Here is an 11,952-nt window from a genome sequence, read left to right on the forward strand (position 1 = left end):
CACGAGGGGAGGTAGAGATGAGTGAGGAGCGCCAGCTTGGCTCTGCGGACAGTCACAGAGAAGGACCAGCAACCGCCCTTAACCACCTAGTCAGCAGAAAACCCAGATTCCACTGCGCTTGCTTTTCTACATTGAGATGTTCTTTTTCCCTCTTCTAAATTAAAAATAAATAAATAAATAAATAAATAAATAAATATGTAAACCTCATCTACAAGTTACAGAATTGTATTGACCAGCATGTGACAGTACTTCTGGCTCACCTTTATACTTTCATACTCATTTGGTCCACCTAGGACATGCCACACACGGGTGAGGGAGCACAATTGATTCTTGTCACAGTAGGTGGTAGACACTTTTCCATGTCGGCATGTTTAGCCGATCATTTGTTTAGATGCAAATGATGTGACTAGCCCTCAGATTGTAGCCTTTAAAGACCTTCCAGCTGTGCGCCAGAAAACAGTGCTGAGGACTTCCTCCTTGGCTTTCTCTTCGTAGGCTGCCTCCCTGAAGGCAGAACCTCCGTACTGGCACGTCTTCACCCCCAGCTTCTGCCCCATCTCCAAACTCGCAGTTCGGTTGACATTTGGATAGAATCCTGCCCATCCTAGGTTCTGCTTTAATCCAGTGAGAAGTGAGACTGTAATCCTGAGTGAATCCCTGTCACCCAGCTCAGGTGGAGGCGGGGAGGGGCGCTTCACTCGCTATCCTCCAGGTGCCATCTAGTGAAAGACATCGCTCCTTACCGAATCCCGAGCACCCATGTAAAGACAGCCGGCCTCAAGTGTTTGTGACAGTAATCCCCACAAAGCTGCCTCGTGCAGGGCGCATTGCTAGAGCTACTGATCCAGAAGTGGAAGTAGGAAATAATAGCACCATGCGACTGAATCTGTTGAGCATGAGAGCTGCTGAAATCCCCTGGCTGTGTTTGGACAGCCCGGAATCATTTGTCACACCTTCCCTGCAAAATGAAGGGGCTGGAGATACATCCCTGTCCTTTCCACTCCTAACATCCTGTGAGCCCCACTAGCCATTCCTAATCCTCTTGCCAAACCCTGGGATTAAGTCTGATCCAACAAAGGGAACTGAGAAAATTGCTTTTAAAAATTGGTGACAGTTTTAAAATTCAGAAGAGGTTCTTCCTTGTCCAGCCTGGCACTCGAATCCTGGTGAGCTGTGAGAGAGAAGTCACGGCTTTATCCTGGAATTGATTCCCTCTAGCCTCAATTCGGCATAATCACATAGAAATCACCCTGCCTGAAACCGCCACTTTCAAAAACAACAGGACTGGCAATAATAAGCATTGAACAGACCTGCCTGACCTGAATGTTCGCCTGACAGTGAGCTGCCTCATCAGCCTGCCGTGCACATAGCGCTGGGACTGGGGCAGACCCGCAGCTAAAGACTAGTTCAGGTAGCCCTAGTGGAGTTCAGACTGAGCGTGGGACTGCAAGGCCTGTCCTGGGGTCAGGGATACTCATGACCTAGAGCAGCAAAATTCTTTTCTTGTTGGTTTAGTTTGGGTTTTGGTTTTGTTGTTGTGTTGTTTTGTTTTGTTTTGTTTTGCTTTGCTTTGTTTAGTTTTGTTTTTTAAGACAGGGTTTCTCTGTGTAGTCCTGGCTGTCCTAGAAATCACTCTGCAGACCAGGCTGGCCTCAAACTCACAGAGATCCCCCTGCCTCTGCCTCCCAAATGCTGGGGTTAAAGGCATGTGCCACCACCACCACCCAGATGCAGTGAAACTCTTAACCCATAACATCTACCGGTTCCCATGCTCTCAGAACACAAGGCTCTGTCAGCCTTTCCATCTTTAAGCATCAGTGGCCCTGAATACTAGAGAAGCTGATAAGGGCAGTGGAAATGGCTGAGTAATGGGGAAGCTAAGAGGCAAAAGTGATCTGTGGAGGGAGCAGAGAGGGAATATCACAATGTCATTATCTCCCTATCAGTGGTTGTTCTTGACCTAAAGAATAATCTTTAAGTCGCTCAGATTTAAAGATTCCTGGTTCCTGCAAGTGCCTCTCATTGTGGATGTTTCCACTGCTGTCACTGTGTAGGGATTCTCAAGGGAGGAATGTGGTGGTCTCTGAGCACCATGGTGTCCTTTCAGACTACATCTTAAAGAGTAACCCTTAGTGATTGTATGGAGCTCCTGCCAATTTCTTCCTCCTCTGGCACTCTCTAGTGGCTCTGCAGTGCTCTTGGCCCAGTCCTTAACACCAACCCTTCCTTCTTGCAGTCACACATCCAAAGAACAACTATTCCTCAAGAACCCCCTGCAGCTCCCTGCTGCCTCTGCTGAACACCCATGCAGTAGCTTCCGGGAAACAAGGGAACTTTGCCCGGAAATCATCCGGTCACAACAAGCCCTCTGAGGGGAAAGCGGCAAACCAGAAAATGGTGAGCGGTCTTCCCAGCACTGCGGACACTTGTCACCAGGCCATGCCCACTAACAAGCAGGTAAGCCATTCAGGGAAGGCCTCGAAGCGTTGCCTCCAGGGCCTCTGCAGATACTGGTGCCAGATACCAGGAAGAAAACCACTATCCATTTCCAGAGGAAGAGAATAAAACACCAGCCACTGAGTGGTGGCCCTGCCTGGGCCCTCCCCGGCTCCAGGAGCCCTGCCTGGCCTTATCCTTTCATGCTCTTCCTGCCAGCATCTCCAGGTCCTGGACAGATGTAGGAACAAGATGCAGAAGCAAACCACTGAAACTGTTAGTGAAAGGAAAACTGGTGATTGGTATTTGTTATTTACAATGTTTAAAAAAACAAAATCCTACTTAGGGTAGGTGAGTCAGTAACAGATCAATTGAGGCTAGTACAACTTCCCTTTTCATAGAATTTCAGTAAAGCACACACATTTCAAAGTTACTTTCTTCATTCCTGTCTTCCGTGACCTCTGAAAATATAACTTTGCAGCCCCTCCTCTTTCTCTGTTGTATCTTTGAGAGGGAAACAGTAGCTGGTGGGTAGAACACGAGCAGGAAGTGGCTTCGGTGACACGGTATAGATGCAAGCACTGCAGAGATGGCGCTCATGGTCTTTGCGACTTTCTTGTTTAGTATTTCAAACCACTGGCTGGCTAGCAATGCCACTGGTCTCCTTGTCTCGGCCTTTTAGGAGTTCCCACTGCTGACTCTGGCTTAAATGATTTCTTGAGCTTTCAGAGAGCAGTCTGACGGGGAGCACTGCCTAAATGAGTCTCTGCTGTGTTTGCCTCCATGCCTGTTACCAAACACCGTGATGAAAATAAGTCTAAAATCTAACCCAGGCGTTTCCCTTTGAAAGCCGCGGTTAGAAAGCCGAACCCAGTGCTGTCATGTGGAGTCCTTTCCAGTTCAATGACTGTGGCATGGAGGTGACCGCTAATGTATCTAAACAGAGCGGTGAGGACCAGGCAAGAAGGGCCCTGTGCTTTAGGATAACTGGTAGGAGTCTCACGTCGTTATCTTTTCTGCAGTTTGAGGGGTCAGTGAGACCAAGGGGTCACCCACCCAGGGTCAGCACTCTCCAGGTTTTGGAGGTCCTAGAATTCTGCTCTCACAGGTTCCCAAGCCCACCCTCAGGGACTGTTTGAAGTATTTTCTTCAGTCCACTGTCTTGAAGGAAGAACACATTGCTGATGCGCACACCCAAATATCCAAAAGATAGGGGACGAGGGTAAGCTCAGGTATAGGTGAGAGTGCCCACCTTCCTGGGTGCAAGGCCCACTCTTGGTGTGGGGCACAGCAGAGGAAGAGAAGCATTCAGACAGTGGGCTGTGGCCCTGCATTGAAACTTTTACTAGACCCTGGATTACTGGGTACTAGTATACCCTAAGCCTGCATCATAGTCATTGTGTACAGATTAAAAACCTTGTCGCTTTATAACTCAACAGTGTTGCATGTTTTAGTACTAAGAGGTTTGATTTTGAAAAGATGCCTTCGTGTATCAATCATGTGCTTGTGAGAGAGCAAATAAAGTAGGGTGTTCCATCATTTTCTACATGTACACCTCAGGCAAGCCCTGTAAACTAGTGGTCCACACCTACACAGTGACGTGACTAAGCGTTGCCTGGTGACATATGAGCCAGTGTGTGGTGACGTACTTCCTGAGAGCAGCCCTCGGTAACCGCTCATGGCTGGCTGTTGACATCAGGGACTTTGGAAGTCTTTTGGTTATACAGAGACAGGCAGCTCTGGCCTGTTGTTGCCTTTCTACCCATCTCTTGGTGTCTTTGGCTGCTGACTCGTTAAAGGAATTGCTGGTCGGTATGAGGCTTTGAGTCAATTGCCTTTAAATTACAAAATGTTGTAGAAAAATTACCTCTGTGAACATAACACATTAACTCTGCTTTCCCCGAAGTCTACCAGGAACACCTCATCTCTGAATTTTTCTGAAGTAATATTTCTGGTTGTTTTGAAATGAAATAGGAAACTTGCTTTGGAAGAAAAAAAAAAGTCACAGGCAGAATTTTACTTCTTCGTTCATATATGAGATTAGAATTTAAACATAGACTATATTCAAGAATATATTCAGAATATTCAAGTTAGAGCCTTCCATGGTAGAGACCTATATATGTCCTGCCCTGAGTATGTGTCATTTTATTACATTTTAAGCATACAGGGTTTAAGCATACACTTACAGGGGCTTTATTTTGTTTTGGGATTTTTGGCCTACTTTCTGATAGCTAAGCCTCCTCCTCCTCCTCCTCCTCCTCCTCCTCCTCCTCCTCCTCCTCCTCCTCCTCCTCCTCCTCCTCCTCCTCCTCCTCCTCCTCCTCCTCCTCCTCGTCCTCATCCTATTCCTACTCCTCTCCTTGCTTCTTCTTCTTCCTTTTCCTTCTCTTCCTCCTTTCCTTCCTCCTCTTCTTTTTGAAGATTAGTAATTTTCTTTCACTTCCATTTACAAGACTGTGATTCTAGATTAAGATTTATATCAACTTGGCCTGTTTGCATGTTGTCTTTTTCCACTGTGGTTCGAATAACTTTATCTGTGATGTAGCGGGTAGACTTTCCTGATGCCTACTGGTATCTGTGTTGTTTGCTGGCTCCAGACACTTAAGCTCGTCTCTCTTTTTAGCAGAATGGACCTTCTAGCCAAAGACGAAGATTTAATCCCCAGTATCACAATAGGCTAAATGGTCCAGCCAAGTCACAGGGTGGTGGTAATGAGGCTGATCCCATGGCGAAGAGTAACAACCGACATGAACACAGAAGACAGCCGCACAATGGCTTCCGTCCGAAAAACAAAGGTGGTGCCAAAAACCAAGAAGCCTCGTTGGGGACAAAGGTCCCAGAGGCCCCAACACATTCTGAAAAGGCCCGTCGAAGGCAGCATGTTGCAGACAACTCAGAGGCCAGGCCATTCCGGGGTAATGTCGGTAGGGTTTCACAGTGCAATCTTTGTCCCACAAGAATAGAAGTTTCCACAGAGGCCACCGTTCTCTCAGTCCCAGCTGTGACGTTGGTGGCCTGAGCTGGAAAAAGAGAAGAGCAGGTTTTGCCTGGTTTTGGTTCCCTGCCCAAGGTGCTGACCCAATTCGCTGCCAAAAGAGAGTCAATCAGAATATACAAATCCCGTATGTTTGTGTCATTCTCTCGCGATCATTTTTACCAGTTCCTATACTCTGCTCTAGCTTGCTTCATAATTCCCATGGCTTTGCTTGATCTGTTGTTGCTTCTCCTCATCAAGACTTTGCATCATTTTAGCCAGGCAGTATTTACTCGTTGTTAGGAAAATCGCGATGTGGCTGAAGATCAGAGGCTCCGTGAGCAACCTATGTCGTAGCTGTGATGTCGGTCCATTGGTTGTCTTTAGAGAGTTAACGTTGAAACAAGAAATTCCTGATCAGACAAACGTGATCTGCTGAGGACACATGTGCTTTTGTAGAATTTAACATCTGGTGTTTTTCTGAAATATATATAAATATATATATAAACATATATTGCTTTATTTGAAACAAATTAAAATATGCTGCATTTGACACCTGGCTTGTTCCTTTTATTGGTGCCTGCCGTGTTGTTGAATGTTCTTTGTAGCGCTTTTGAGAAAATGTTAAGAGACCGGAAGTTTGGCGCACAGCTCTGTAAAGGGCCATCTCCTTTGAAACAAGAACTCTCAAAAACAATGATGCTCCCTCAGCTACCCTACAGATAGGTGCTACGCACATCAGTCATCTTGAATGCCACGTGGTAGTTGGAAACCTTGTACATAAGGAAATTTACCTCAGCCCAGCTTAAACAATAGAGATTATTGGTTCATTAACCAAAGTGCAGAAGTGAAACATGCCTGGGGGCCAGTTTGATTCCCACTCCTTTCTCTTAACCCTGGATTCTGCCCTCTTGAGCTCTCTCAGTGGCTTCTGTGTGGAACAAGAGTCTTGACAGAAGTCACAGCAGAGCTCTGGTATGCCTTTACTTACAGACCTGACTGTTCACCCCAGTCATCCACGGGGTGAACTCGTTAATAGCGCCAACTTCTTACCATGTTAGTTGGCATAAACTAATCAGAGTCCACCCCTGAAGCGGGGCCTCCCCAGAAGCACTGGCTACATAGAGAAAAGCTCCTGTGGCCTCAGGAAAGGAGTATGGGCATAGGGTACCCCCAAAGCCACAGAGCCCAGCCCCCATCTTTTGACTGTGGGGCTTCCTTTGCTGGCTACTTTCAAGTGCAAATGCACCTTTCAACTCCACATTGAGATTTTTCTGGCAACCCGGGTTCACTGTTTCTCATCCTCAAACGGCTGAGCCTGCAAGCCACACAAGCATCCGTTTCTTCTTTTGCCAAGTACAGGAGACTGTTTGCTCTCTCCAGAGCTTTTAGAGATCCCTGAGTGTATCCAGAGATTTAATAGGAATTCAAAATGTCAAGTCACATTCCAGGAAGGAAGGAAGAGGAACCCGTTCAAATAAGAAAAGATGAATGCTTGGGACCACAGTCTCTGTTTACCCCGTCTGAGGCCCTGAATTTATATCTCACAAATCAGAAGGATTTTTTTTTAACACAAGTTTTGTGTAACAAGATTTTGCTCATCCCCTGAAAAAATGTCACTTGAAATGTGACAGCTGTAAAGATGAAAGCAAATAATTCTTAGACGAGGAAGGAAAGTGGACATGCCAGGTAGAGAATGCACCTGCTTCTCAGAGCTGAATCCAGACACTCGTATCCTTGTCCCACTCCCTCAGGTTGCCCTGGTGTTAAAGCTCAGACACATTCCTAAGTATATAGCAAACACTCCCAGGTCACTGGAAAGAAACAAAAGAATGCTAAAAAAAAGTTTCAGATCTGAACACATTTTTTTCCCTAGATATTTGCCTTGGACTGGTTTGTGAGCATTTTTGAGTTACAATTTTAAAATGGTAATAAGATATTTCAGGCCAGTGTCAGGTGTTTGAAATACTTTGTCACTTTTCTTTACCTGTGTAGAACCATTTGTTTAATCCTAAGGATCTGGTTAAATGGTTATTTACTCATGAGTATTCAATGGTTCTGACCTCTGTCAGAGAAGTGTTTTGCAGAGAATTATCTATTTTTGACTTCTGTATGTTAAGTAGAGACATTACTGTTCATAGCTCTTGGATTTATTTTTCAATTTCATTTTATTTATTTTTTCACTCAGTGTGTGTGTGTGTGTGTGTGTGTGTGTGTGTGTGTGTGTGTGTGTGCAAGTACATGTGTGGACATAGAAACAGAACCCAGAGAGCAAGCTTTGAGATTGTTTATCCTCAGTAGATGTTCACCTTGGCTATGTTTTTCTTCTCTTAGATAGGGTTCTCACGGGCCTGAGGCTCCCCCAGTTAGGCCCACTGTCTGGATAGCTGGTGAGTCCCAGGGATCCACTGTGGCAATCTCAGCACTGGGATTGCCAATGCATGCCAACTTTGTATTGGTATCAGACTTAGGTCTTCATGCTTGAACGGCAAACACTTTACCTACTGAGCTACCCTCTAGCCCAATTCTGCCCTTCTCAATAAAGAGTCTAAACTCCTTTTAAAAATCCAAGAGGTACCCACAAGAAGACCAACAGAGCCAACCAACCAGGGCCCAGGGGACCCTGTAGAGACTGAAGCACCAACCAAGGACCATGCATAGACTGAACCTAGGCCCCCTCCACAGATGTAGCCAAAGGGAAGCTCCGTCCTCATAGGGGTTGCCTAGTAAGGGGAATGAGGGCTGACTCTGACATGGACTCTGCTGCCTGCTTTTCGATCACTGTGCCCTGGTGGGGCTGCCTCTCCTGGTCACAGGGGAAGAGGATGTGCTTAGTCCTGATGCAACTTGATATGGGGGGGGGTCCCCTGCTCGAAGGAGAGGAGTGGGGATAGGGGAAGCAGGGAAGGAGGGAAGGTGGATCAGAAGGAGTGGAGGGAGGTACAACCAGGATGTAAAATGAGTAAAAAAAAAAATTAAAATTTAAAAAAAGAAGTGAAAAAATAAATAAAATGAAATTGAAAAATAAATCCAAGAGCTATGAACAGTAATGTCTCTACTTGACATACAGAAGTCAAAATAGATAATTCTCTGCAAAACACTTCTCTGACAGAGGTCAGAACCATTGAATACTCATAATGAGTGAATAACCATTTAATCCTCATAGTGAGTGAAAACTCACCTCCATTGCACCACGTAAATCTTCCATCAAGGCTCTGAAATCCAAACTCCCCATTGAGTTCCCAGTTACATTTCAGATTTACACTTCACTGGAGCGTCTACACGCTCCCATTCTGTGGCCATGAGAATGTCCTCTGTGCACAGTGTGTTTAACCACTGAGAAATTCACTCTCAGTAAAGGCTCTGTTTGGGGGAAGAAACTAGTAACACAGGTCCCAACTGAGAGCACAGTACACAGACAAGAGATTCTGTTTACCTCAGAAGCAGGGATTCTAATTAGACATGCTCAGAGGAGCTGCGGCAAATAAGGTTAATGGGAAAAGTTACCAGCTGAAAGTTTTTTGTTGAAGGAATGGACTTGAGAATTCCATTTTTTTCTATAAGCCTAGATTTGAACCCCAATCTTGATTGAATCCTGAGAAACCGAAGTCTCTGTTTCCTTTCCTAGACCAGTTTGCAGTGGAGGACAGGAGGCCTGTCCGGTCCCCAACCGCACAGGAGATGCAGATTCCTCACTGCCCTTGACACAGCATCGGCATTGTCCACACCACCTTTACACGGTGCCTGCGTTGATGGCTGGTTGTGGCGCCCTCGTGTGTCTCGCAAGAGTAAATGTTTTTGCTTTCAACAGGCATTCGAGTGACAGCTCATGAAATAATGTGATGGGATTTTTTTCTCCCCCAGTCAGAGTAAAGCTTAAAATTCAAGCATTGGAGGACCATGACTCTAAACTCTGCCAGGAAGCAAAGGCAGTGATACAAAAAAGCTAGCTGCTACATGCTTCAACATCTCTCAACATGTAAAATGACGACAACAAAATAATGATCCTTCTTTAACACAGTTGAGTTTTCCTGAAAGTATTAAGCATCTCAGTTGTTCTAATGTTAGAGGAAAAGCAAGTGTGAAGGACTGTTGAGTTCTAGGGACAGTTAGCTAAGAATTTGAAGCACAATTTTAATATTATACTTACAAGACATTAAAGGGGTTTTGTTTTGTTTTGTTTCATCCTCTTGTTTTTCCTAACAAGTCTTGATAGGTCCTAAGAAATATTTTTGTATGTCTGCAGTTTCAGAGAGTTGGATCCCAGTGTTTGGTCTGATGGCTGCAGCCCCACAGGCAGAGGCATGAGGCCTGGATCTAGTCATTCTGCAAATGTGCTGTGCTCCTCTCAGCTCCTCTCATCACAAACTTCTCACACGTTCTGTAGGACTCATCTCCAGAAGCCCCTTTATCCTAGCACTCTTTCCTCCCAGAGCCTGAAGAACCCGGGGGTTAGCTACCACTAGGTTCATATTTCACAAGAGAAATTGCCACACACAGCTTTCATAGAACAAAATTCTAAAGGAAATTTATGTGGGGAAAAAAATGTGTACTAAATTTCAACACACACACAAAATTCAAAACCATGAGTGTGACGGTGGCTAAAGAACTACAGAAAACTGCTTAAAAATGTACTTCATGTCAAAAACAAAACAAACCATCCTATTTTAAACCTGAAATATTCAACTTTGAATTCAATTTATGACATGCTTGAGCCCTACTAGCCTACAGCCCTAAATACTTGTTTCTCCAAGACACAAGCCCCAAAGGCCTACAAATCAGTCGGGTCTATCTGTTGCTGCAACTGCACCATGCCTTGGTGCCCATCCTCTGTGCTAACTGCTTCTCTGCTCCTCCAACCGGCAGGTGCAGGGGAAAAGGATTTATTCCAGCTCAGGATTTGAGGGTGCAGACCATCATGGCGGTGGCAGCACGAGGCACCTCCAGTTAGGAAGCAGCGAGAAGCGCCACACTTCAGTTTTTATTAAGTAAAGGCTTGCTCAGAAAATGAAGTGCTACTGAAAGTTAAGCACAGCATGGTGGCGCATGGCCACAATCATCCTAGAGTGTGGGGCGTAGAGGCAAGAGGACCCGAAGTTCAAAGTCATCACGTTTGAGACCAGTCTGGGCTATGAGACCCTTTTCAAAAATAGATATTTCTAACATTGCATGAACAACCAGAAATGTAATTGGGAACTCAAAGGATAAAAAAAAAAATTCCTCATTAGCATTCTTTGTTTGTTGGTGTCCTCTAGGAGTTCCGTTCCTGCCTGCAATTGGCAGCTCCAATGTTCTTACTTGTCCATACCCCCTGACAAGGAGAGTCAGTGTTGTGCTCGGGTTGAGTCACCCGGCCAGAACAATGGTTCCCAACAGGGGCAAGTGGCCCATGCCACCTGTAGAAGCATCTGGAACAGTCAGGGGATATTTCTGATCACTGAGCAGGTGCCACCACCTACCCTCCAGTGCGGAGAACAATCCCAATGACCAGGAGCTGTCTGGTCCAAGATGTCAACAATGCCACTGTGCTTACATCTAGCGGTGCTACATGCTGTGCGTATTCCAAAATCACGAGTTCCCAAGTGCAGCAGCACTGAGAGGCAAGGAAGGGCTCGGGGGAAGCATTTAGCTCACAAAGGCTCCACACACAAGTACACTAATGCCAGCACGAAAGGCCTAGAGGTTTTCCATTCAGTCTTGTTTTCTCATACCCTCCTGCCTTCAGCTTCCAGATAAGTGACAGAGCAGAAAAAAAGCCTGTGATACATGTGGGCTCCTTAATGTTAGACTTCCCAGCTTCCAGCTATAAGAAATCTTCTTTAGAAACAGTCTTCGGTCCCGTTACCGCAAAAGAACATAGACCACCCAGCAGAAAGGAGACCACAGGGCACACTGACTCCAGTTGACTGCAATCTCCTGGCTCCAACTCACTTGTCTGGGGACCAACATTTCCTGTCTAAGTGTGCGATTTCTGATGTCCTTAAGCTCTCTGTATTATCAACACTCAACCTGGGTTCCCAAATCTTCCAAATGAAGAAATTAGGAGGTGAATTCTTGGAATTGAACTAGAAATGTCAACATTTTTAAGAAACCTTGACTGAAGCGATTTTTGCCTTTTTCCAACTTGAGCAAGTATCGTTATCTTTTTCCATGACAAGCACTTTGCTTTTGAAACAAGTTTCTTTTCTAAGCTCTAGGACCCCCAAATTCATACCCAGAACTCAGCAGAATTTTACTAAAATAACGAGAGCTTTAGAGTAGAAGAAGCCAGCCTAACATCTAAAAAGGAACCTTATAAAATGAAAATCTGCTAAATAAACAAGTAGGGCAGAACCCTGACTGGCAGTTACTGTAAAATTCTATTTGTCTTAGCTACAGCCAACATCAGAAATGATCTAGCTAGCAAATATGAAATGTGTATTGGCTGTCTACCGCAACACACATGCGAAAAAAGAAAAATCAGCTTCTCTGGAAGTGTAAATCATGTGTATTTCACGAGGCTGACAGGAGTGCAAGCAAAAATGCCTCCTTCGAGGCTGCAC

General features: G+C 45.3%; 1 protein-coding gene across 15 annotated transcripts in view; it reads left to right on the forward strand.

Moving 5' to 3' along the window:
- Spats2l (spermatogenesis associated serine rich 2 like) overlaps window positions 1-5,963 on the forward strand; it is a 166,746-nt gene extending 160,783 nt beyond the window's left edge. For 13 of the 15 annotated variants that reach the window (XM_060368380.1, XM_060368385.1, XM_060368382.1 and 10 more), the window contains 2 exons: window positions 2,237-2,457; window positions 5,060-5,963. In XM_060368380.1, coding sequence (XP_060224363.1) covers window positions 2,237-2,457; window positions 5,060-5,455 — 617 coding nt within the window. In that variant the 3' untranslated portion in view covers window positions 5,456-5,963. The remainder of the gene's footprint in view (window positions 1-2,236; window positions 2,458-5,059) is intronic. The other 2 variants (XM_060368387.1, XM_060368378.1) reach the window with 1 other exon arrangement.
- Window positions 5,964-11,952: the final 5,989 nt, after the last annotated feature.

The sequence above is a fragment of the Meriones unguiculatus genome, chromosome 15 (assembly GCF_030254825.1).
Source record: "Meriones unguiculatus strain TT.TT164.6M chromosome 15, Bangor_MerUng_6.1, whole genome shotgun sequence".
NCBI classification, from domain to species: domain Eukaryota; kingdom Metazoa; phylum Chordata; class Mammalia; order Rodentia; family Muridae; genus Meriones; species Meriones unguiculatus.